General features: G+C 53.3%; 1 protein-coding gene across 4 annotated transcripts in view; it reads right to left on the reverse strand.

Annotated features, from left to right (window-relative positions):
* Positions 1-24: 24 nt before the first annotated feature.
* Positions 25-26,775, reverse strand: part of DENND1A (DENN domain containing 1A) — a 470,303-nt gene continuing 443,552 nt past the window's right edge. Inside the window, exons 20-24 of one of the 4 annotated variants that reach the window (XM_032478391.1) lie at positions 26,207-26,263; positions 19,647-19,735; positions 7,299-7,427; positions 4,231-4,486; positions 25-3,152 (exon numbers count right to left, since the gene is read on the reverse strand). In XM_032478391.1, the coding sequence (XP_032334282.1) occupies positions 1,953-3,152; positions 4,231-4,486; positions 7,299-7,427; positions 19,647-19,735; positions 26,207-26,263 (1,731 nt within the window). In that variant the 3' untranslated portion in view covers positions 25-1,952. The remainder of the gene's footprint in view (positions 3,153-4,230; positions 4,487-7,298; positions 7,428-19,646; positions 19,736-26,206; positions 26,264-26,775) is intronic. The other 3 variants (XM_032478392.1, XM_032478393.1, XM_032478394.1) reach the window with 3 other exon arrangements.

A 26,775-nucleotide genomic window follows, 5' to 3' on the forward strand; every position in this document is an offset into this window, starting at 1 on the left:
CCTCAGGACACAGGGATACCAGCCTTCTTCCCAAGAAGATTTTATTGAACGCACACACAAAATTCATCCTTGGATTTGCAAATCCAATCCAGCAAGTGAAGAGACAGCAGTGCTCACATGAACATGGAGCACATGCCACCAGCCCCCAGCACAGCCAGGGAAACGGGAGTGGGCTCTACTTCCCTGCGGCCACCCAGCACCTCTTGTCTTATACTCTGCCCCATGCTGTCTCCCCCAGGTGGGCTGCCCTGTCCCCGGTGGGGCTCAGAGGTCTGCCCAAGATGGGTGGATCTGGAATCTACTGAAACACCTGAGTGTCCTAGAAGTGTCCACATGGCCCAGACATGACACAGCTCCGCCTTCTGGCAGCCAGAGGACATTGCCGGGATTTAGAGAAGACTTGCCCGAGGGGCTATGACTCAGGAAGGGGCTGTGTGCTGGGCCAGCAGCTCTTCACACCCCACATAGCGACCTTCCAAGCCTCACTCCCCCACGTGTCGGGATGGCCTCCCAGCGCCTCAGACACTGACAAGGCTCCTTGGGGTTATGGGGGCCTCCAGAAACCCCCGTGCCCTGTCAGACACCTCTGAGACTGTGGATCTGACCACTCACAGATAGTAAATGAGAAATCAGGTCAAAATGCTCACAATTTCCTGCATGTCTCAGATGGTTGTTTTCTTAAATGGTTGGGCCATATTTTAACTTGGTTTATTGAAACTAGTCAACTTCAAGATTCATCAAATCAATAAAGTAAAAAGGAAAAGAAAGATAAAAGAAACAATAACAAAACATTTCAATTTAACTTTGGTGACGTTGGCCTCAGGAATTTCTATGCTGGCAAGAATCACAAGGTGGGCCGGGAGGGGGTTGCTCTGAGACCTCCTCCTGCCTCCTGGCTGCGAGAAGTCAAGTTTGCCCACATCCTCCCAGGGGCCTGGAGAGGGGCTCAGCGCCCTGCCCACTTCTGCCCCAGGAGCCGGGCCGCTAGGACCCCTGCGTCAGTCCACGGTGTTAAGCTTGGCCTTCCGGTTGGAATCTGGGTGCCTGCTTCTCAGCTCTGCCCCTGCAGACGCACTGGACAAGAGGCTGAGCCCCGTCTGATAGTTACTTGAGACCCAGAGAAGCTGTGGGGACCAGAGGGAGTGTGTGGAACAGCAGCCTGGCTTCTCTGCCCGATGCGCTCAGATTTTCCTGTTGCTAGTTTTTCTTCTACAAATCAGAGTTGCTGGTGCTCCTGGTCCCCATGTAGGGCTGGCTGGAGCGGGGTTTGGCTATCATGAGGGATCCCAAGGGTCCCTCAGCCCCCAAATTCCTACCAAGCCAGAAAAACTGAAGTTTGGGAGTTGAGTTGAAGACTCAGGAAAGGATGAGTGTGCATATTGCTAGAGAGGGTTTGGATATGCCTCACCAGATAGCTCCTCCGGCCTGGGAAGGGGGTGCCTTACTTCAAACTCCAAACGATGTGCACCTTGTGCAGACGAGCTCGCACTGAGGGTCCCACCGATGCCTGTGCCCAGCGAGGTGGGGTGTTCAGGGCTGAGCTGCAGTTGGGACAGGAAACAGGGCTCGGGAGGAGCTGCCTTGAGGAACCCTACAAGGCTCCTGGTGGGAGGTTTCCAGAAGAAGGTGGGTAGGACGTGGTCTGGGGCAGTCATTAGCCCAGCCGTCCTCTTTAGTGCAAAACCCAATCGTGGGTGCAGGGGAAGGGTGGTGGCAGGGCAGGGCAGGTGCCCAGGAGCTGGGTCGATTCCCAGGCTGGAACTGGTGCCATTCTCCAGCAGCCAGACCTCAGAGATGAGCAGTGTGGAGAGGAGGAGGGGCGGCAGAGAGGGGTCCCATCCCTTCCCACCAGTAGAACATGGGCGGAAACAGCGGCAGGGGAAGCAGGGCCAGCCCAGAGCTGCAGTGGTGGGCAGCACAGCCTAGGTTGCCCCCAGCCCTCAGCGCCTGGCTCACTCGAAGGTCTCCCACTGCTTCCTGAGCTGCTCCACTGAGCCTGGGGCGGGGGCTGGGCTCACATCTTGCTTGGTTTTCTGTAACAAATCCTCAAAGGGGTCTCTGGCCTCTCGTGGAGCGGAGGGCTGCAGTGCTGGCTCCAGGCCCTGGGAGGGTCTAGAGGGGAGGAGCGGGGGATCTCCAGGCCTCAGGGCCAGCCCTTGCTTGGCCTCGGCAGCCCTGGCGCTTGAGCGGGCCAGGGGCAACGTTCGGATCCTCGAAGGGGTGACTGCTGGGGGACCCAGGGGCTGCAGGGAGTGGGCACCCATGGGCATCTGGCCAAAGAGGTTAGGCATAGAGAGAGCAGACAGGTTGGGCTGAGATCTGTGTGGGGCACAGAAGCCAGAATTGGACAGCAGGAGGCTGGGGGCAAAAGCTGGCCCCAGGGGAGCAGGAGGGGCCCCGTAAGGCCCAGCTGGTGTGGAGACCAGGGGCATGGCAGGCAGCGCTGCTGGCACAGATGGGATGAAGGGGTTGAGTGATGGCTGTGGAAAGGGGGTGGGGGTCCCCATGGGGGGGAAGCTGAATTGAGGGGTGAATGGGGTGGCTACATTTGGGGCCATAGGGCCTGGTGGAAGGGTACTGCCTGACCAGGCTGTGTTAAGTGGGTCCAGGAGGGCCAGCAGGGTGTCACTGCTGGTGCCCGCAGCTCCTGGGGCCAGGTTGAGTGGCTGGAGCAGTTCGGTGGGGTCCTGTCGGGCAGCACTGGGGAGGAGCCCTGGGAATGGGGCTGAGCTCAGGGCAGCCCGTCTCTCCCGCTCAGCCTGCAGCTGCTCTGAGGAGAAGTCGCCGAGGGCAGTGCTGGCAGTGCTGGCAGCCTGGAGCTTGGCTGGGCGGGCAGTGGGGGGTGGGGGCACGATGCCCAGCTCCGGGGTCTTCCTGCCCTGGGGCCGGGGGATGGTGATGCTGCCCAGAGTAGGGGTGGGCATCTCTTCCTTGTCGCTGGGATTCAGGATGCCATTCCGGTTCTGGGGCCTGCAGGGCAGGGCCGGGGAGTTCCCGAGCATGGCTGAGGGCTTCTCAGGAGAGGTGGCCAGGGGCTTGCTGGGGATGGCCATGTCGTCCTGGCCCAGGCTCCAGAGCTTGTTGTACGGGTGGGCGAGCTTCAAGGCCCCCGGAATCCCGCGGCTCCTCTCACCCCTGCCTAGGTCCAGCCTCTGTTGGAGGGAACAAGGGAGGCAATGACCACAGGCTGACCTGGGACAGACTGGAGGCAGCACATGCCCGTTCCCTCACCCCTCTTGTATGCCAGCCAGGCAGACAAGGGGACCATGGTCCCAGGAGTGTGGCTGAGCAGCTCCCTGGGACCCACAGCAGTTGAGTCCTTGGCCCAAGTCAGCGGCACAAAGCAAGCCCAGGTCTTTTCTCACCATGTGGCACAAAGGGACCCCAGAGAAAGCCCTTGTCTTTTCATACCAAGTTGCCAAGTAGTTTGAGGAAAACGGCTTCATCTACTGACTGTCTACTGGCCAGACCCTTTTTACTTTTCAAAGCTTGTGGGCACTTTCAACCATCAATGAGCCCAAGAGGTCAAATGAGGCTTGGATCTTGGGCAAAGGCACCCTGGAAGGAAATAGGACTGGGCTCAAGTCCCAGCTCGGCCACTTAAAGGGCCCACAATATGGGCTTCACGTCCCTTCTCTTGGCTGGAGCTCCTGCATCGGCAGCGTGGGAAAAGCAGTTCCCTGCAGAGGGGCACGCGTGAATCATCGCCTGTGTGGGTAGTCTGTGAGTTCCACTGTGTGGCCCAGTGACTGCAGTGTTGGCAGCCCCCACTCACAAGTGAGGAAACTGAGGCACAGAGAGGAGATGTGATAGAAAGTCACGGTGGAAGATCAGGGGTCACACGTGAATATCCAGAACCCAGGAACTTTGTTCCACAAGCTCTCCACAGAGATCCCAGTTCCACCAGTGGCCACAGCCCTGCCTGGGGGTTGGGCTGGGGGGTCTTGGGGAGAGGGAGGCAGAGCACCAGCCCACCTCTGATGCACAAATGGAAGTGGAGGGGGCAGACTTCCATCAGGCTCCAGCATCTCCTCCAGTGACCACTGTGAGGATGGTCTGGCCACTGGCTGGCCCAGCAGGGTTTGCAGTCAGAGTGACCCCGAGCATTGGCTGAGGACCTGGGAAAGTCACTGTTTCTCCCTTGGTGTCTTTCACTGTCACATGGGGGAACCTGCTTCATGGGCACAAAATGCCCCTGCCATGTACCCACCCCACCCCACCCCACCATACCTGATAGTCAAAGGTCCCTGGCTGCTCTCTTAGGTCTTTGGGGGTCCGAAGGTCCTCCAAGCTTTTGGCCTGGCCCAGCGGCTGCAGTGGGACCTCCATATCGAGACCGCTGAAGACATCTTCCAGGAGGTCAATGCTGGCAGCCCTGTCAGGCGGCACGGGGGCCGGGCCCAGGGGCTCCCGTGTGCGCTGCTCTGGACTCTCCGCCTCGTCTCCTGCACTGTCTGACTCCTTGAGTGTCCGATATGGCTGTGGCCTGCGAGGAGGCAGAGCAGGCTGGATTCTCCCACTCAGAGCTGCCCCAGGAGGGGCAAGCAGCCCCCACCCCCAAGAACTTCCAGGCCTTGACGAGTGCACCTGTGAGTCTTGGGACAGGAGAGTGTCCTGGGTCCCCATGAGGGCAGGCGTCTGGGCAACGGGACTCTGACAGACTAGGGGCTGAGTTTGGGTTCTGCTCGCTGTGGGGCTGTGGGCAAGTTCCTTTGGCTCTATCTTGTTCTGGGGGGCCCCACTTAGTTTCTCCCAAACCATAGGACCCACTGTAGAACTGGCTAGTGGGCTTGAAAGCCATTCATATAAGGCATGAAGAACGGGATGCGTCTGGGAAGGGAATAGGCAGGAAGACTCATTCCTGAGCCCACTGTCTGCACTCTCACCCCTGCAGCAGTCAGGTCCTGGGAACAGCTCATGGGGAACTGAGCTGGGAGAACTCTCCCCAGGGCAGCTGCCCAGCACACCCCAGGATCCTCGGGAGACCATCTGGGCCTCGGCCTGTGCTGTCCTTGGTTCCAGCTCTGGTGCCATCTCTTGCTGTGGGACCTTGGGCAAGTCACTTAACCTCTCTGAGCCTCAGCCGCTCTCCTATTCCAGAGTGCACCTCCCTTGCAGCTGTTGGTGGAGGTTTTACAAGCAAACACAGTGCCTGGTGTATAGCAGGCGTGCCGAGGCTGTTAACAGCATTCCATCCATTCATGCATCAAAACCTTGCAGCCAACCCAGGTGCAGGTGACACAGGGTGCCTCCCACTTTCCTTTCTCACAAGCTTGATACCAGGAGCACCACTGGGTACATGGAGAGTGCTGCCTGGACAAACCCTGACCTCTAGTGGAGCCAGGGCCAGAGCAGCGTCCCACCGCCTCTAACAGCAAGGTTCTGGCTCCTGGATCAGGCAGGAACTGCCCAAGGTTCTCGTAAAGTGGGGGAAGGACGCCACCTGTTGGTCCCAAAGGCTCACTTGCAGGAGCCAGGGCAGAGGACAGTCAGCAGAGGGAGAGGGCTCAACTAACAGTCTTGACTCTTGGCAAGGACTGCATCAGACTGGACTAACTCACTGAAGCCATACAAGCAGCCCATAAAGTAGGATTCACACCCCCACCTGATAGATGGGGAAGCCGAAGCTCACAGAGGCTAAGTAACTCACCATGTGTCACACAGCACCTGGCAAGAGGCAAAAATGGAAGCCAAGTATGAGACTTCTAAAGTTCCTCACTTGTTCTAACTAAGCCATCTGCCCAGGCCCCTTTAACCAAGTTTGAACGCAGTGAAGGAGATAAAGAAAAGTCAGTGAGCTTCTTATAGTTAAGGAAGTAAGTGTTCTTTAGAAAGAACTCATTTTGTTTGAGTTAAGAAGGCCATGTCCCTTTTAAACACACACAAAAGCCTATACTTTTCATAGATCATGGCTCAGGGAGTGAGCTTTATTTTAAATAATTAAGGCATCAATTAATTTAAAAAGAATGTGCCTTGCTGGACTCTGCAGCAGGGGAGTGCTTGGCCATCACCCACAAGGGATGCCTTTACCAGCAAGGTGATTATAAGTTGATACATGAATGAACATTTCTTATTCCAGTGATGCTATCTTTATTTTAATTAATAATAGGAATAATAACTGATACATTAAGCCTATGAGATCAGATATTATTGCTGAGGACAAAGCTTTTCTGCTAGTTTTAAAGAAGATTCACTGTTCAGACCAGGCGGCATGCGAAGCTTGGGCAACACTGGCTTAGGCCACTGCTCTCTAAGTGAGGGCAACAGGAGGGGACTGACTTGCCTGTGGTCACAGGTGAACTGGTGGCAGCAAAGGCCAGAAACCTTCTCCCACTGTGGGAGCAGTGGCAGGAGCAGAGCTGGAAGGTTTACCAGGTGCCCCAAGGAAGCCACAGGCCAAGCCCAGGGGAGGGACTGGGAGCAGGGAGATGGTGAAGGGGACTGGGAGGGGGAAGGTGGGGGGCGATCCCTCTTCTGTGAACCAGCTGGAACGGTTCACTCCCCGAAGTGTTGCTGTGGGTGTTCAAAAAAGGACACTACCCTTCCCTTAAAAGCTTCCATTAAAAACACTACACAAACTCGTTAACAAATAAACATAGATCAAAGCTGTCGCTTTGCTCAATCCCAGCTCTGGAAAGCTTGTGGTGGGGTGGGGGCAAGAACCAGCAAAGAAAGGGGAACCAGCAAAGCCTAATTCTGGGGGTGGCTGGATTGTGGTGAACCTTCTTTTTCTCTTTTTTTCTTTATTGCAATTTGTAATTAGAAGGAGGCTTAGATTATAAATAATAATGGTAAAAATTATCTTAAAATCAGGCAGATCAGTAAAACGTTTGGATATGCCAGAACTAATATATACATTCCATATCAGTAAACTTTTTTTTTTTTAAGTTAACATCTGACCCCCCCATCTCCACGGCTTTCCAAGATGTGCTGAGATAAAGCAAGACTCGGGAAGCAACAACCAGGCTAACAGTAGCCACCAATTCCATTAACAATCAAGTGCATTTTCCCCACAAGGCACGAGACCGATGCCCCCGTCTCACACCTTTAGAACTCAGTCACCGCTGTCACTTTACCCCGTCATCACATCCCTGTGGGGCTGGCAGAATAAAAAACCCTGAAAGGAGGCACACAGAGGTGGCATCTGCCCTGCAAGTTGGCACCGGGGCACCAGAAGGCAGCAGCTCCAGACACCTTTCCCCACACACAAGCGTAAGCAGCACTGGCCACCCCCATCCCTCCAAGTGGTCCCGGAGAGTCACCAAGCTGAGCTCAGGGAAATGGAAGAAGAGAGAGACCATTCAAAGGGAGTGGAGAAGAAAAGGCTTTCGGTGAAGCCAGAGCTTGGGCCCGCTTCCCGCTGGCATTCATCGTCAGAGGAGTCTTCGGAGAGGAAGACAGCATAGTGTCGCAAGGGCTTTACGAGGCTGGGGCAGAGGAAGACAAGAGAGAAGAGAACAGTTAGGAGACATCTCAGGAATCCACGGGGCCAGGTGGGAAGGAGGCCTGGGGCTCAGCGCCTGGCCCGGGCCTCCCTCTGCCAGCCCAGGCAGAGGCTCCCTGGAGAAGACCTATCGGGCCCCACGGTGAGGAAGCTGGTCCCAAAAAGAAAAGAAACAGTGCGTTTGTCGCTGGTGTCAAGAACCTTAAATGCATCTAGGACTTCAGATTTCCACTTCCACTTAGATAACCCTAAATGCAGCAACAGATTATGCACAAAGATGTTTGTTACTGCTATGTTTATAATATTAAAACATGAGACAACCTAAATTTCCACAGTAGGAACCTGGTGAAGTGAATTATGGTACAGTTGGCTGAATATTATCCTCTCGTTAACTATAAAGTTCATAAAGAAAAATCTAAAAATCAGGACACAGAATTGCAATTATACCACATTCTTTCTCATCTGCTTACGGAAAAATGCACAGAAAAAAGACTGGAAAGGGATGTGTCTAAATGTCAACAAATGCTAGTGGATTATGGGTGATTCCCCCCCCCCAATTTTATTTTTGTTTTCTTCTACATTTTCTCCAATGTGCATATCTACTTCAATAATCAGGAAAAAAAAAGTTAAAGGAGAAAGTGAGCCACGTGGAGGAGCACTCGCAAGAAGGCCCTTTTCTGATTAGCGGCTGCTCTCTGGAGTCTCCCTCAGATGCCTCTTCAGAGAGTCTTTTTCATCTGTGATGTGGAAATTAAATATTCATTGTTATAAAAAATATATCTCCCTTGTCAGCCACCTGTGAGCTCTACCTCTATAAACACAAACATATACACAGCCCAGAGAAACTCCACGCCTGCTCCTATGAATTATACACCGATTGGGGCCCGTGAGAGGTGTGTGCTCAGGAGAGGGGAGCTGGACCTCTGAAGACCTTGGTTCAAATTCTGGCCCCACGGCTGCTGTGGGCAGCCCACGCCTCTGCCCTGTACAGCGGGCTGGGCTCACCTGAGGATCCCCAGGGGCGATGGTGAAGTTTGGGGAGGTGGGTAGGAGACACAGGGTTACCTGATGGGGGGCTATTTCCTCTCCTCCCACCCCCTAGCCAGAGCCGTCTCCTTTCTTTGCCTTATATGATGCAATTCCTTTCAGGTTTTATTTCAGGAAGGGGAAACGTGTCCAAAAAAGTGCATGGGAACCAGGGCTGGAGGGTAAGCGAGGGCAGCAGCCGTCCCGGGGGACTGGGAGGGCGGATTGTGACCTGCTGCTGCTACAATCCACCATCACCAGGGCTAAGCCAGTTGTTACCCAAGGATATGCTGTTCTTTTAAAAGTGGAACCAAAGCTGGCTCCCAGAGCTGTGCGTTCCCCAGCACTGGCACACCTGAACCCTTCAGTTCCTCACATTGTCCCTGGAAGTGAGCCAGGCAGAGTTTTGCCCTTGTATTGAAGGGGAGGTCAAGGCTCAGAGAGGGGAAATCACTTGCCCAGGGTCACACAGGGAGGAGGTCACAGCACTCCGTTCCAAGGCTGCCTTGCCAGGTGTCAGGGACAAGACGTGTCTTGGCCCATCCTGGACTGGAGAGAACATTTGCCTCTGGACTCAGGAGAGCGGGCAGGAAGATGATGTGACTTGCAGAAATGAGCCTGGCCAGCACGGGGCCAGGCCGCCCAGCTCCTGCCATGTCCACCGGGACATAGAACAAGGCCCAGCAGAAGGGCCACTCTGCACACAGACGCTGGAATTCTGCTCTGAATCACAGCCCCAGCCTTGTCACTCTGCTGCTTCACGCCGGTAAACCTGCTACTCTGAACCATGATTTCGCCGCAGCTGGCTGTGTGGTGAGCAACCCCACCAAGTAAAGTGTCAGCAATTCAAACGTTCAGGCGTTTGCAGGATGATTTACTTGCCTCATTAAGTTAGGAGCACCCACTCTCACTCGGCAGCACTAGACTGTTCTCACGAGCAGGTTAGGGTGCAGGGGGGCAGTCACCCTGCCTCAGGTTCCATCCTGGGGAGCTTGTGGAACATTCTGGGGGGGCAGGGTGAGGGCTGCCCAGTCTGAGCTGCAAGCAGGCCAACCCCATGCTGCCCGCCTGGCCCCGCCCACCCCCACCCTCCCCTCCCGACCACCTGCCTGTGTCAAGGTGCACTGACTGCCCTTAGGCTGGAAGACTCTCAGGAAGCCATCCTGGAGCTCCCAGCAGAGTTTTCTTTCTAGATAGAGTTCGCTTGTCCTTGGGCTGCGTGGTTTAGCCCTTCCCACATAGAGGGAACCTCCTGCAATTCTATTTGAGTAGAGGCCCTCAAGGGCAGGGGCCTGGCCCGTTCTCTCTTCCTGCACCAGAGCACAGCAGTAGCGCAGAGGAAGTTTGCAAGGGAATGAGCGGGAGCCCGCGGGCTGGGGAGACAAGGCACCGCCCACGCCCGCTCCACCGCTCTTCCTGGACCCCCGCCAGGCACATGTCCTTTTCCTCAGCTCATGGCTGCAGTATGAGTGTCTCCCCTCTGAGCTCCCAATCTGTCTGCTGAGGTGCTGAGAGTGGGACCTGTAGAGTGGGACCATGTTTGGGGGAGGGGGTGTTAGGTATATAGGGGCGGGTGGGAGTCTCAGAAGAATGTCTAATATAATGTCCACAAGTAGGCACTGCGGCGACTTTACATAGGTTATTTCTACCTCTCCCAACAGGAAGCAGGAAGGTGTCACTGTATGGATTTCATAGAGGGTGAGACTGTCATGAGTCCATCCATCTACTTGTCTGATCATCCACGTAGCAACCAAGAGGCACCCCCGGAAGGCCTGTAGTGAGCACAGCCAGTGTGAACTGAGTGCTGGGAATCACGGGTGAAGAGGAGAGGTGTGACCAAGCCACCTGGCCAGGCAGTGACGAGCAGGGATTCCAATTCCTCTTTCTCCTGTCCACTAGGCTGGCAGTAGATAAATACGAGGGAGACCCGCACCTCTACTTGGGTCAAACTGAATGAGTCTTTGGGTGGCCCTCAAATCCATCTTGAATGCTTTTCCACCACCCATTCAAGCACAGCTGGCTTTGACAAGAAAGCAGAGAGCACAGCTTGGCACATTAGCTGAATACCACTAAACCAGCCAGGAACGTCTGGATTCACATGAGAGCAAAGAGCCTTTGTGCTGGACTGGCCCCTGGCTTCATCAGATCAGGCTGCTGTAGTTCCCATCACTGTCAAAATCCAGTGCCTCCCACACGCAAGGTCACAGAGGGCACCTGGGGGTGCGGTGGGGGAGAGAGGGAGCCTCCATTTCCAGCTCACCATTTCCCTCTCCAGCTGGCTCTCCTAGCCAGGCCAGGCCAGTTGGGCAGTAGCTTCAACAAGAGGCCCAGTGTCTCTCACGAGTGATGGAGCACCCAGATGAGAACTCTCCAAGTGGCTTGGTCAGATCAGAGATTCTTCAGGTCCAGGCTGTGGGCCATGTGGAGGATGATGATGACACCAGCAGTACTTACAAGTGTTGGGCTGAATGCTGCCTGGACAGTTCCTCATTTATTACTTATCACATCCTCATTTTGTAGATAAAGCAGCCAAGGCTCAGAGAGGGGGTCATTTGCTTAGTGTCACACAGCAGCTAACGGTAGAGCTGGGAATCTGGATTTGTCTGACTCTAAAACCACTTTGCGATCCTGTCTCTTCAGTTCTGTGGATCTGAAACAGTGAAATAAGGGGCAGGGTGTTTCCCCTTCTGTTTTTGATAAAAGGTGAGATTTCAAAATAAACTTATTTAAATTCAACTGCTCATGTTCTGCCGTGAAACATACAGTCAGATATTTGTCAGAGATAAAGGATGAACCGTTGAATACGTCCAGGTTTAAATTTTTTATTAGCTTAAGGCGGAATATGAGAAAAAAAAGTGTACCTCTTCCCTCATTAACCCAATTCAGCTACTACCCTGCAGACTGCCACCCACCACTTGCCTGGATTTTATTACACACAAAGAGCTGTCTGTGAAAAGGCAGGTTGTGGCGAACTTGGCTACCCAGCGAGGTCTGCCGGAGTCTTGGCGAGAAAGAAAGGCCCGCTGTCCATCACGTTCAGACCCCGTCATCTCCCACGGCTGCTCCCGCCTCTGCCCACCTCATCTCGGCGCAGAGTTCCCATGCAGACGACTTCCTGAGCCCTTTCTAATGTTTGGTTTAATGTGTCGCCGGCTAGCGCGTGTGTGTGACAGTGGTGACAGGCGCGGCTGTTCCTTTTTAAATACCATGTCAGAGCCACGGCGTCAGGAAGCGGGGACGTGCTCTGTGGCTCTCTGCCGGGCCAGGATCGCAGGGCTTATTTTTTAATGAGGAAGATCTGCATCTCGAGAGTTTTTTCATGTGTCACATCGCATGGACAAATCAGCAGCACGTCACGCTGGCCCAAAATGAAATGCTGACAAATGTAGATATTTCAAATTTAATTGACATTTAAATGTACTTGAGATAAAGAAGGGAAAAAATCAGCAAGGACTTGGTCTCCAGAGGTAACGAGGGGAGCTGGTGATCATTTTCTAAAGGATCATTTCACTCCAACACAAAGGATCTTCGCTGCTCAATGTCTTGGTGGCTCTGGCGTCCCTTGATTGCAAGGCTCCTGTGAGGCTGATGAGCAGGGACAGGCCCCAGGACGAGGCCCATCTGTTTAGCCTCCCACCATCCTCCATGGCCCAGACAGGTGACCTTGGGAAAGTCATTTTACCTCCCAGAACCTCAGTTTCTTATCTGTAAAATGGGGATTCTACCAGCCTCCTGTTAGTCTTATCACAAAAGCTGAATAAAAATATTCCTGAAGGGCTTCACATGGTGCCTAGTGCATGCTCAGTTAAGATCCATGTGCCCCGTTCACCTGCCAACAAATAGGTCCTGGGCACCTTCACCCTGTGCGGGTCTCCCCTAGGTGTTCAAGGGTGAATGGGGGTGGTCCCTGCCTTCAAAGACCTTCCCAGTCCACACTCATGCCCGGCGTGCTGAGAAGCCCTTCCTAGGCGCTGGGCGGACACTTGTGTAGGCAGAGAGGCCTGGCTCCACTTTCCCGCCTTTCAGACTCTCTGCTGGAGGAATGATGGGGAAGGGGACACCTTGGGGGTGCCTTCCCCACCTGGAAGAGAAATCCTGTGGACTATGAAGAACTGTCCTTTATCCTGAGGACAGTCTTTGCCTGCCGTTAGCCTGAGTCTTTTCTGGGGACCATGGCAGCAGTGCTAAGGGGACATCTGATGAGAAGGCACTGGATATGGACGTGAGACCCAGTCGACCCAGATGCACATGCTGGACCCAGGGCAGGTCATTCCACCTGTTAGAGCCTTGCTTTCCCTGTGGCTGAACGGGTGAACAATGCCTCCACTGCAAAGACTTTTGGGAGCAGAGAGGTTAACCAAGATGATCTGCGTCACAATACTGGGCCGGAAACAGGCACTTGGGGAAGGGTGACATGGAATTTGGAATGGGGAGGGTGCTGGTTGGGATGGCAGAGTCTTTCAGAAGAGACTGAGATGAGTAACATGTTGACGATGGGGCAGCTTTTCTGAGGGCATCCTAAAGGCTTGGCTTTTCAGCTGGAACTAACTCCCCCTATCGTGGCAGCCCCTAGGAAAGCCTGTCCTTCCAAGTGGCAGACAGAAATGGTGGAGAAGAGGGGGTGCCGTTCTCCGGGCTGCTGCACACCCCGAGGGGCTCTGCGGCAGCTCCTCCTTCTCCGGGCCGGCTCAGGCTCCACTCCTGGCTTCTGGCTTGTCTTTGTCTCTGGGGCCCAGACCCCACCGTTGGAGACGTGGGGGGGCCCGAGTCAGGTCAGCAGCCTCTCACCTTGCTAATTGGGTTTGCACCCTTCTGCTCAGTGTTTGGATGCCCAGCCGCTCAGGGAGTGGGTCCTGGCGACTTGCCGGGGGTACTGCCCAGACAGCTGCCCCTACCCCCTGGGGCCCGGGCCCAGCTGGCATCTCTGAGACTTGCTCCCAGGGCTGATTGCAGTTTCTGGCTCTTACAGAGCCGGGCCAGGCAGGTGCTGGTAGCTTCATATTCACACCCTAATCACCCCTGGCACAGAGTAGGTGTTCTTTACACATTTGTGGTTGTTAACTGACACTCTCCCCCATCTCCAGGGTACTGGGCTGTAAGCTTTGAACTGCCCTCAGTGATTCCTTTGTTCATTCATTCAGTAAATATCCCTGAGCAGAGCTGGGCGAGGCTTTGGTCTCAAGAGTTGAAGAATCAAGGTTGAAAGTCACACAGCCCTGCCCCACTCACAGACTACTGGGGTGTTGAGAGCATAGTGTATGTGTGAGTGAGACATGGCAGCTCAAGACTACATGAGGGGAAGTCCATTGTGGGCTTGGGAAGAGGAGGGAGGGTGCGGCTGGTGGGGGTGGCCTGGGGGGAGGGTCATATTGGTGAAGCCGCAGCGGTCACTGCAGGAGGGGAGTCTGGGGGGCCCTGCTCACTGAGGATGCTAGTGTGGGCAGTCTCCCAAATCATGTTCTTTGGGGTTTTAACAGGCATTGCATTAAAAAAAAAAAAAAGATGGCAAAGAGATTTGCCCAAGGTCTCAGACTGGCAGCTGGTGGGCCAGGATGCTGCCCAAGTCTGCAGATGCCAAGCCAGGCCTGTGCACCAGGCCCCCACCCAGCAGGACTTTGCTGACCCCAGCCTCGAGGCAGCTCTGGGTCTGTGTAGGAGGGAAAGGGGCTCTGGTGTGACCCTCAGCCAGGGGCCATGCTGAGCCCAGTTCTCAAAGAGACAGGGGAATGGGGGTGGAGCAGTGCGTCATCTTCTGCCAGAGCACTTGTGCAACCAGCTTGAAGAGATACAATTGCAAAGTGTTCTGAGACCTGGTCTCTGGGCATAGCTCTCACTAAATGCTTCTGGCAGCTTCTTCTGATCTTACTTTAATCTTTTGGGGCTTTGGGTGCTGAGGTCACACAGTGCAGTTCAGAGGAGCAGACTCTCCAATTCCTGAGCAGCGTGGGCTGGCCGTTTGGCGTACACGTTGTCTGCCCAGCCAGCACAACCTGCAGAAGGGCTCCTTGGCCTAGAGGGCTTCTAATGTCTGCCCCATGTTCCTCTGGGTCTTCCAGACCCAGATTCCCAGGGAATCCACAGTTTTGGTGGGAGGATTAAGTTATATGATTCTCTCAGAAAGTTATTTAGTAACACAGAGCAGAAATCTGCCTATAAGACTGGTTAAGGGTTGGGCTTTGGTGTTACAGAGACAGGTCTAAAGCTCAGCTCTGCCACTTACTAGCTGTGTGACCAAGGGCAGGGATCCCTTCTCACAGCCTCGGCTACTTCCTCTATAAAACAGAGCTAATGGTACCTACCGCCGCCCCCAGATTTCCTGTGAGGATTCAACCCAACAACGTATGTACAGTGCTTAGCATGCAGTGCTCAGTTCACGGTAGTTGTTCTTATAACGATATAAAACGAGAAAAAACTTGGAGAACAAGGACATCCACTCTGGCATTTTCCACATTTGTGAAAACCTGGAATAATCTACAGATCCAATATGAGGGGCGTGGTCAGGCAGACCACACACATGCACATGATGGGCTCTTCTGTGTGGTCACCAACAACAGGGCATAAAGGACCTGTGGCAACTCTGTATTAAGGGGTATTACAAGGAAGCCGGCAGCTCTGTAAAACATATTTAGGAAAAAAGACTGGACGGGAATCTGCAGAAATGCTAATAAGTAGGTGAACCGAAGTCATGGGATTCAGAATGAATCTCTGTTTTCCCTAACTTCCATTTTGTCTATAAGACTATTGGGTTATTTTTATGAACAAAATTACTGGATAAGAGCAGATTTTTGCATGGATCTGGCCAGAGAGGTGACAGGGCAATGGCTTGTGGGCTGCTGGTGGCTGAATCTGGACCATTCTTTACTTAGTACAATGAAACTCCAAATAACCAGCCTGTAGCCAGGCAAGACTCAGGTGGCTGGAGGGAGTTCTGTCCTTCAGAGCACAAGGTGTGCACTGAAAGAGCCGTGGTTCTGCAGCTGGCGGGGATGGGGCACATCTCAGATCCACACTGAGCACAAGCCCCTTCACCATTAGGTCTCAGAAGACAACCCTGCCCTTCTGCAGTGGGCAGGGGGAGGGCAGGGGTTATTTATTTATTAGGTTTATTTATTTATTTTTAGCAGAGGTACTGAGGACTGAACCCTGGACCTCATGCATGCTAAGCACACACTCTACCACTGAGCTATACCCTCCCCCTAACCCTGCCCTTCTGGATTGTTGTGAAGATTACATAAGGTGGGGGCTACTTGTAACTATCTCCCTCCTGAACTCTCAGCCCCCACGGCAGTGAATGGATGAAAGAGAGAGGCATCTGGGGACCAGTAGGTCACCCCCTGCCTTTGGCCTCTGTCTGCTCTCTGTGTGTGGGCCGTAGGGGTGGGCAGTACTGAGCACAGCGCTGCCTTTTAGAGCTTGCAATAGTCTTTCTAAGCCTCATGTTTGATGGGAAATTGCCTTCTATCTGGCAAGCAAAGGGAAGATAAGCTGAGGCCTGTCAGCTATGCACACTCCTGCTGAAATAACCAGTCCACCTTTAACAGCTGGGGAGCTGTGACCTCCCCGTGCCCACTGCAGCCACCATCATCCTCCCCACTCAGAGTAGCTCACAGTCATAATTAGGTTCTTAACAAAAAGCCTGCGTCATGCAGAAGAATGGGGGAGGCCTCTGTCATCAGATGCCAATCTTTCCATTTTCTAGCCCTGAGACCTTGGGCAAGTCAAGTCTCTCTCTCTCTGATCCTCAGTTTCCCCATCTGTTAAATGGGAAAGCCACCCATCACAATCTTAAGGGATGTTCAGTAAATGTTACTTCTCTTTCCTTCTTCAGATAGACACACTCAGGCACCAGTGACCCCTGCTTCCTTGAAAGGAAGAGGACTGAAGTCCAGGGAACCAGAGAGGAAGATGGCGTGCGGGGCAGTTCATCTCAGGACCCGGCGCTGTCTCTCTGGGCAAAGCCAGGATAACAGTAGACCCCCTTGGAAAGCAGAGGGCAATTGAGAGAATGAAATTGAGCAGTATTTGGAGTCCTGGCCCTGCCACTTTGTAACTGGATGACCCTGGGATGCTGGTCAGTACATTTTCTGAGCCCGACTTCCATTCTGTAGAAGGGGAAACAAATTCCAGCCTAAGGGGGCCTAGGGCACAGGGGCGCTGCACTGCACTTTCTGCCGGGGTCTGGCCCCAGCCTGTGCTGCTGTTTCTCCTAACCCTAACTCTTACCCCCGGGGGTCCTCGGGCACACCACCAGCCATGTTCTGAACAAGAATGTAAGTAGCTGATACTTCTTGAGGAGAGACTGTCACTGAATATTAATTAGCTCATGTTAACTGAAAAACAGAGGGAACATTTCCCCCACAAATCTTCCTAAAGTGTTCTTCCAAGTTGCCATCAAATGGTTTTAAGGGGCTAGGACACTCACCTTTGGGGAAGAAAATTTGACAAAGGAAAAATTTCATTTTGGGAAAATGCAAGTCAACAAAACTCAGCACTGGGGTTCCCTTTAGGGCCTCCTTTAAAAATCTAAGATGCTCACACCTAGTAGGTTTTCAAAGACATTTGCTGAACGAATGGACACAAGAATGGACAGAGAGACATGACCCAGAAAGGAAAAACTGGACTTCAATGGATGGACTGGTTAGAGAGCTGCCGGTGATGCCACTGGGCCTCGGTGAATTCCAGACACTGAGGCGGTCTTACTCTTAATCAGCTCTATCTTGCTGTCCACAAAGTTAATTATTTAATGTGCTTTTTGGAAGTGAGAGTTGGGGCAAGAAGTCAGGAGGACCGAATCCTTCCCTCAGCTTCAAAGATCCTGGGTCTCTTCCTGCTGCCCAAATCCTCTAAGTTTCCGATGCACTTTGATATTCCCAGTGGAGACAAAGATCCGTGAGTCAAGAAAATCCAGGCCAGATTAAAGGGCCAGGCACCGGGTCCGTGTGCCCAACACCGAACCACCCGCAACAAAGGCCCATTAGGCTCCAGCTCCTGCCTGCCGGCTTGTCTTCTCGTGTCTCCCAACACAATGCTGACAGATTGGTGGAGATGGTTTCTTCCCACCCCCCAAAACAATATTTTATGAGGAGTCTGTTTTATTAAAATATTTTCCGCTGGATGCTTCCTGTGTTTCAAGAAGTTGGTCTTGCCAGCTGGAGCTGGTGACAGTTGAGAAAAACACATCCAAGTGCTGTTGTGACATGGCATTTGGAAGTGGAGGAGCACAACGGGGGGTGGTGGTGGGGAGAAGGCAGCATGGGAAGAGACGCAGGAAAACCTCCGGGTTGCACCAGAAATGTCACTGGCATTATGGGCCAACAGCCCCGCCCCCCACATTGAAAAAATGTGAATAGAAACTCCTGGAATGATGTCCAAATATACCTGCCTATTTCCTGGTGGACCAGGATCACCTGTCATTTGTTTTCTATCACTGTCAGTTTGCCAACCCCCCAAACTAGCTCCCTCTGCTCCCACTGGTTCATTTCAACCCCAAATGTTTCCCCAAAAGAAATCTAAAACAAGGCATACTGCAAAAAAACAAACAAACAAACTCAAAAACCAAAACCCCACAAAAAGTGGTACTGACATAGTTCTGGTAATCACCAGAATGATGGGGCTGCCAGACACTGGGTCTCTGCAAACACTGAAGAGGCAATCCCCTAACACGGCTGGAAAAGCAACATTGTGAATAAATGTGGGGAGGAAGTTCAAGCTGTAATTGGCAACCCAGCCACAAAATGGTAACGCTTGTCTGTGGAATGGTAAGTGTTGGTCCGGGGTGTTTTGGGTGCAGTGCAAGGATATTCTGGATTTGCATTTCAGTATCTACAGGCCCATGACCCTGTATTCCAGTACAGTGTCTAAAATATTAGGTCAGTTTTAAAGAGGTGGCTCTACAGAAAAGTGACTAATTTTATCCCCCTAAGGAAAAATCTTTGGGTCTGGGGCACCCTGAAGCCATGCAGCACTTTCTCCACAAGAGGGCAATCATAATCCACACCAGGGAGACAGTCCTCAACTTTCCCACTGTCCTATTGTGCACAGCAAAAGTTAAACCTGCACCCAACTTCTGGAGCCCTCTCTTCCAGATTCTGCATCACCAAACACCTCTCAAGACACACAGACACACACAGCTCCTGTAACGACACGGCAGTCTCAGGTGATACCACACGGCCAACCAGAGAGTCCTCAAGCACAGCAAACCCATGAGGACACAGCCTGACATTTGGGAATCATGTCCTCCCTTTGGCTCCTTTTCTGGCTAGGACCTGCCATCTCCCTTAACTCCTTTCCCTGAGAACTTCTCTGAAAATAGGGCAGACATGAGTCCCTCTTCACCCTAGGGACTCCAGGGGCATTTTTTCCCCCCAACAACCTTAGACCGAGATGGGTTCATGAACTCTTTTAAGGCATCACAGGAAGCCCATGTGCAGCCACTGGGTTGTCTGGGCAGAGACCACACGGGCTGATGGAAGTGGTGTCACCTTTCCCACGTGGCTCTGGAGTCGGGTCTGGGCAGCTTCAGGCCTCCTCCATCCTCTGGCCACTGCTTGTACACCTGCCTCGTCATTCACCTCATCCCCCCAACACCCACCCAGAAAGAGACTCTAAGCTGATCCTATGTGAGGTACTGGCCATGAGACCTACTGCCTGCCCCAAGGGGCTCTGGGGCCAAGGGGAGGTAGAAAAGCAAAGTCATAATAAAACAAATGCTAAGGCGCGGGTGGGCAAAGGTCCCGGTCGGTGCGGGTGGGCTGTGGATAAGGAGAGTCCTGGATGTAAATCCGAGCTCGGGAGACCTGGAGCAGCCCAGGCCTAGGAAGGTGGTGGCCCTCATTAAACATGTCAGCCAGGTCTCTCTCCTGCTGACCCTCTATCTTCAGCATAAGAAAAGGCCTGGAAGCTTCTTCTGAGCTTGTCTGAGCTCCCCCTGGCCATCACCACTCAAAACCCAACCCCGGGCGCCGGCTCCCTGGCCTCTGGGGCCTCCCGCTGGTGTAACAACTGCTGGCAGAACCCACACTGAAGATCAAGTCCTGCTCCCCGACTGACCTCTCTGTGAGGCACCCGCTTGGGCTCCAGGGAAGCCTTTCAAAGGAGGGGCTGCCGCGTGGGCTCCACAAAGCGCCGGCCTGCTGGGCTCCTGCAGCAGTGGGGGAGGGAGCGACGGGGTACTCACTGCTCGGGGCTCGCGATGGACGTCCTCCGGCCTTCCACTGTGATGTTGCTCTTCGGCCTCTTAACGACGTGTGGCCGGGGCGGGCGCACCTGGAGTGGGCACAGGGGAAAGTCCCCAAGAAGGGCTGAGCTGGAAGAGCCACACGGGGACATTCTCAAGATGCAGATAAGTGGCCCTGAAACAAACGCTGAGGGATTTTCACGGTACAGGCTCAAAGGCTCCGCTTGTCACAGAGACGCAGCCATTGAATTTGTAGCCAATGCATGAGCTGGAATTCGTGGCCTACTCAGATGGGAATGGCTCTTCTGAAGGGCTGGTTTCCTCATCTGCAGGTAGGGGATGGTTCCACCTTCCTCCTCACAGGGCTGCCGTGAGGGGTCAGTGAGATACTGTCTGTGCAGGACCCAGAGCAAAGAGGCTATCGTTAATGACAAGTCCCATCTGCCTTCTCCCGGAACCCGGACCCGGCTTGGCACAACAAAAAGGTTTCACTCAGACTCTGTTTATAGGGTGTGTGTGTCTATTTTGTTCTTTTTACAACTGAATTACAGGATGCTTATTTTTCTAAGTGGGAGAGGGAGAAAAGGAAATACTAATAGCGTGAGAGTGCAGTAAAAATCCTCTTTCTGATCCCCCAGGCTTCCTTGTGCAGTCCTCCCGGGCCGGGCTCAGCCTGGATGTCACTCACCACGGGGACTTGGCTCGAGGGTCGGTGGTGGGTGTGTTTGACAGTGAAGTATACCCCTTCCTAATCCAAAGCCAGGCTGCAGAGACAAGGTGTTTTTTTTTTGTTGTTGTTTTTTTTCCCTGAGCTGCGGCCTCTGAAAGCCAAGACGAGGGACCATATAAAAAGACATCCCCTTCTCCCATTAGAGCCCATGATGAGGGTTAGGTTAAGAATTTCTAGGTGTCCTTAGAAGGATATTCATTTGGTCTAATCAACATTACCTGGCTTTAAGTTTGGCACCACCATCTCTGAACAGTGCCAGGGAGGGACAGGAGAAAGCCAGGAAAGCCTATGTACGAATTTTGTTGTCAGAGAAAACAACTGCGCAGCCCAGTGCGAGGGCCGCTCCCTCTCTGCAGACCAGGGACCACGGCAGGAAACACCACAGGTGCTGAGGTTAGCGGACAAGGCAGGGAAGGAGAGCACACACATGCTCCACTCCCTGCACCCTCTGGCCAGAACCATCCCCGCCCCCGCCCAGCGTTGGTGAACCACACAGCACAGTGACTTCAGAACACAGATTACAGAAGTCAGCTGCGTAACAGACAAGTCTTTCTAGAGTCTCATCAAGCCCTCAGGTCTCCACATGTTTGATCTAACCAAAGTTTTTCCTGCGGAGTGGCCAGTCTGATCTCAGCCTAGTTTGGCAAATCAGAGATGTGGTAAAAGCCAAGCGCCTTCCACCAAACATGCTGTCTTCTTCTATGGGGTTACTGTGACGATTTGATGAGATGACGCAGGGAAGGCGCTGGCATGGGGTCTGGCACACAGTGGGGGCTCAATAAACGCACACCTTGCTTCTCTGGACCTTATTAGTAACAAAAGGAAGCTGGGGGTGGGGTGTCTTCAAATTAGAAGACGTGGTTTATGACCGTCTTACCCTTGCCTTGTACCCTGCTCAGTGCCTGGTTTAGGGTGGTCCCTTAGCCAGGTTTTTAGAAGCAAGTGAACACCGCTGCCTGGAATCTAAGCAGAGCACACAAATGTTGCTATTATTATCGCTGCCATTAGAACGATGCCTGCCACGGAGCAGACATCCAGTCACCGTTTGCTGATCAACGAATGGACTTGTCCCCCACCTGAGCCAACTCTGAACTGCTTTCCTGGCCCAGAGCCAGACGCCTCTGCCTCTCGCAGCTGGTAAACAGGATCACCTGGTTAGAGTGCTCCCCACTTTGCACCACAAAGGGGGCATGCGGTTGCGGCCAAGAAGCAGAGCTGCCCTGCCTGGAGGTCCTGGGGTGGGGGCTTCGGGAAGGTCAGACATTAAGGCCCGTTCGCCTGTCCTCGCACACAGCTGCTCCTCGGTACAATAGAGGCGGGTTAGGAATGTGAACTTGTGGCTGAAATGGGGGGATTAAGTTTGTGGCAACTTCAACTGAACTTGCAACGTGGTGAAACATAGGGAAAAAGAACAACAGAGCTAATTAGACGAGCTGAGCTGTCAGAGTGCCGCTGAATGGCTCAGCGCCAACAAACAAAAGGAATGGGTTGGCAATCAGCAGGATCGATGGAGAAGACTGCTTCATTAGGGATGATGAACCAGACAGAGCAGGGAGAGGGAGGGGCAGGCGGGGAGGGCGGCAGCGAAGGCGGGGGAGGGGGAAGAAGGCACAGAGGACCCAGAGACAGCCACCCGCGCGACTGCAGACACACCCAGAGTCACACGCACCTGATTGGTGTGGACAAAGCAGACACAAAATTACACCCATGGACAACCACCCAGAGACACGCATGGAGGCCTCGAGATGCCAACAAACCCACAGTCTCACAAATACACATGCACAGAGGCACACACAAGAGGCGAAGGCACATGCACGAATCTCCCTCTCTCTCTCTCTCTCTCTCTCTCTCACATACACACACACACACACACACACACACACACACACACGGCTGCAGCTAGAGCCGCAACCAGGCACAGACACACACAGACAAAATGGTTTAATTAAGCCTGAATCACAAGACGATGCAGACAACCGGCCCGTCATATTTCAGCGATCACATCCGTCTTTCTGGGGGTACTTAGGAAGGGTGGGGGCTGGGGATGAGGGAAGAAACCACATGCACACCCAACAGCGACTGGCCCCACCAGTGCCTGGATCCCAGCAGTGCCGGGAGAGAAAATGCTAAACAGGGATTTGGAGCTCTGTTCAAGGGGGACTTGAGGGGAAAGTTGGGAAACCAGCCAATTCCCCACTGGATTTAAAACCTGAGAAATCTAAGTCGGCAGGGTTAAATGTGCATTGAATACAAAAGCACTGAGTACATTTGATTTTAATGGTGAGCAAGAAATAATAAATACAGAGCTTATAAAGCGCTTCACATGCGGCCGCCCACAGCCTGCCTCTCCCCTGCGCGCCCCAGCCCGCTCCCCTGAGTCCATCGGACACTGGCAAGGCTTTCTTCTGCTCTTTCCTTTTTCTTCTTTTTAAAGTGAAAATCTAAATCCTCTGGTCACATCTGAACTCCAGCCACAGGTGCCAGGCTACAAAGCTCCTTCCAGAAAGGCTGAATGGCTCGTCTCCACGCTCCCACCACCCTGGGCCGGTCCATGGCCACACTTCTGCCCAGAACATTTGCAACTAAGTGACCTGGCAAAGCCCGGCACGGGGCCAGTGGCTCCCGACATGGGAGCTTGTCAGGCCATCTTCTTTGAGGCCCTTGAGGGGTTCCATACTCCGTGGCTCCCAGATTCACCCACAGGGTGCAGTGATGCCCACTGGAAATGCTTCCATGAGTGCTCCCTGAGTGAACAGACCCTGGGGCACTGGGGAACATAAGGCCAGAAAGCACAAAACTTCTAGGGCTCCCAAATTAGTCCCACAGTGACCCTGCTAGGCAGAAGGTGTTTGGGTTGGCAGAACTGGGGTGGGTGTACTCAATTCATGCCAGAGACTGTGCGAGGCACTACATGAATATGACCACATACCCCACCAGGTACATATTGTTAATCCCATTTTACAGATGACGAAACTAAGGCTGAGAGAAGGTATGCGTCTGGCCCAAGGTCACACAGCCAAGAAGTAGCCAAGCTGTGATTCAAACCAGGACAGGCCTCTCTGACTTCTAAGCCCAGAACCAGTTCTGCTCAGCACCCTAACTCTTCAGTGTGCCATAACCCAAGGTGAGGTGCAGCCCCGCGGGCCAGGCTGGTCACCTCCTGCAGAAGGGCAGTGGCAGAGGCCACTGCTACTCAGGCTTTGCTTAGGGTCATGTCTGCCTTCCCAAGTCCTCGGCTGCCAGTGGATGTGGCTATATTCCAGCCCCATCGCCTGCCAGTCTGCACGAGTCCCCGCGCAGGCGAGACAATGTGGAGCCCATGGTAGTTGTCTCCAGGACCCGAGTTCTTCCAAGGGGAGCAGTCCTGCCCTGGATCATGCCTTCCAAGGGACTCCCTGCCTGCCTTGGATCCCAGGTCCCTCCAGGGACTTCTGAGAGCTACCTACCCTCTGGATGACCTTGGCTTGGTGAGGAGTGGGCAGAGGCAGGGCAGAGGCAGGGCTCAAAGGCCAGCGTGGCCTCTTATCATCTCTGTAGTTTTGGCTGCAAATCGGGGAAACAGCATCTGCCTCCTCCAGGCTGTTTAAGGACAGATGGGATGACATACAAGTGTCTAGCACAGTCCTAGGCACATAAAAGGTGCTCAGTAAATGTCAACTCTCTTCACCTCTGCACTCCTGCCAAGATCTAACACTGTCAGAGAGATTCCCCAGGAAGCCCAGCTGGCTGCTGATTAATTCTTTTCTCACCTGAAGGCCCTACCCCAGTACTTTGTACTAAGATGGACGACATGGAAATGAAGATGGAGGGTCCAGGGAGCTTGGAATGATGGAAAGACCAGGAGTTCTAGAGTCTGGTGACCCCTCTGTGTAGTTACAGGACTGAGGACAAGTCACAGAGCATCAGTTTTCTCGTCTCTAAAACAGGTGGAGGTGGGAAGGGTGTAGCTCAGTGATAGAGTGTGTGCCTAGCACGCACAAGGTCCTGGGTTCAATTCCCAGTACCTTCATTAAAAATAAATAAATAGAAACCTAATTACCCCTCCTCCCAAAAATAAATTTTAATAAATGTGAAATTATAAAAAATGCCCCCCCAAAAGAATAAAAAATAAATAAATAAAAATAAAACTGGTGGAGACGATGCCCACCTCACAGAGGTGCTGTGAGGCTCGACTGGGGTAATGGACGTAGAATGACATGCTGACTGTAAAAATCTCAGGGGGGTGATGGTTAAAAAGAAACTGGGTCATTCCTTAGAAGCTGTAAGATTTAAAAACCTGTAAGAAGAATAAAAACATCTACTGTGTGCCAGGCATTGTGCCAGGTGCTTTACAAATGTCATCTACATTCATTGTCACACAAAACCCTCCATGAACGAGGGTACATTAGAGAGGAGTGAGGCTCAAGGAGCTTCAGGACTTCACCAAAGTCACACAATTTGGTATTCAAGCCTGGCTCTGTCTGCTCCCCAAATCGATGTTGCTAATGACTGCACTAGAATTCTCAGTAAATCACACAAGGTTTGACCCAGAAGTCGGCTGTCTGTCTCCCAGAGCGGTTCCTTTCTGCTGTTTGTGCTTTCCTTCCAATGACAGTGAGCAGAAATGTTCCAGGCCCTTGACAGCTGCACTGATCACGGTTTGACTGGGGTACAGGATGGGTCTGTCACACGTGGTTGGAACGGCAGTGTCATGACCGCCACAGGTGAAGGCATCACCCAGCCTCCATCCCAGCCCTCTAACTCCCACACATGGCAGGGAAGGAAAGGAAAACAGCATCCCAGAACTTTCCAACATCCCCGCAGAGAGCGGCCACCCAACCGATGCTCGGTGTGTGTGCCAAGGATGAAAAACAGACACAGTACAGCCTGGTCACCTGCACCACTCAGCCATCACAACTTTCAGGATGGATTTGGACACTGCAGTGGGAAGGGTGGGAGGGGCTCGGACTCGGGTTTGTGGGGGACTCTGACTACAGCTGGGCAGGAACAGGACCCCTTTTGCTTGACTGCAAGAATGGTGGCCACTTCGAACAAGAAACAGAGAAACTCTTCTCTTGATAAACAGCCTGCACTAAATGGTCCAGGCAAGTTTCCCACTTTAAAGGAAACTGCAAAAGTTATCAGGCTGCAGTAAGACCAAAGTCTGAAATTATAAGGAAAATGACTTCACTGATGCTAAACACGGAACCACACCCAATATTTTCCCAAGGCATTTCTCTTAGGAAAACACGGATGGGTCTCCCTCCTGTGCCCACCCATTCCCAGGTGCTGGTGGGTTCGTTACACCTCCTGCTCCTCCGCCCTTCCTTGGCGCTTCACTTAGGAGATGGAGCTCCCTGTGAGGCCCAGGGAGGAGGCGACGGGTCTCCATCTGAGCCGGCCTGATCTGATCTTCTCTGGGCATAGCCTCTGCCCCTGGGAAGGGACATCAAATGCATTTCCAAACCAAGATCTGGCGGAACGAGACCCCTGCTGCCAGGCTTCTGCCTCCTTTGTGAGGAAGAGGCGTCTGCTGTAAGGCTTTAAAACTCGTGGCTAGAAACAAGGCTCAGCCTGGGAGATTTGCTCAAATGATGCACACACGGCAAACACACCACACAGTGGCCCTGCTGCCTAGAGCTCTGACTGCAAGTCACTGAATTGATTCAGAAAAAGGGGAGAGAAGCCCAGAAAACACAAGTTCAGGTACATGCCACGCAGAGGGAAGCTGAAAACCCAATTCCCCGTTTTCTTTCGCAAGGCGGCTGAGTTCAGACTCCCGGGGTTTAGTCAGGCGGGGAGCACGGCTCAGGCAGTGTTAGGCGGGAGGGCAGAACCACCGGCTACTCACGGGCCTCGAGCGCTGTATCTTGGGAGGCGGCGGGCGGGTGGGACGGAGTCTCTGTGGCTGCATTAAAGTGGAAACTTACGACATCAGTACACACTGAAACAGTTTGATGCATTTCCACACACGGCTGCAAGCATCCAGTCACCCAAGCTGCAGCCCGAGGGCCATGCTGGACGCCTCCTGCCCCCTCAGCTGGTCACCGGCTCCTGCACGTCCCATGTCTGAGGCCCTCCCCTCCGCCTCGGGCCTGGATCACTGTTATCCCCTCCTAACAGGGCCTCCTGCCTGGACCTCCTCCAGCAGGTCTCCACTTAGGCCAATGGGTAGCTTCTAAAACCCACTGTGACCCTGCCACACCCCAGTTTCGAGACCTCTGCTGCCCCCTCCTGTCCTGGGGCAACAGTTCAGCAAGGCCCTGGGCTGGCATTTCAAATCCTCCAAGACCTGGGCTCTGCCAAGCCCCACACAGACCCCTCACCTGGCAAGTGGCCCCAGGCCCTCATGCCAGTTTCCGCCGGCCCAGCAGGTGGAGTGACCCACCCCACCCCCATCTGCCTGGCAAACGTTAACTT

The sequence above is a fragment of the Camelus ferus genome, chromosome 4 (assembly GCF_009834535.1).
Source record: "Camelus ferus isolate YT-003-E chromosome 4, BCGSAC_Cfer_1.0, whole genome shotgun sequence".
In the NCBI taxonomy this organism is placed as follows: domain Eukaryota; kingdom Metazoa; phylum Chordata; class Mammalia; order Artiodactyla; family Camelidae; genus Camelus; species Camelus ferus.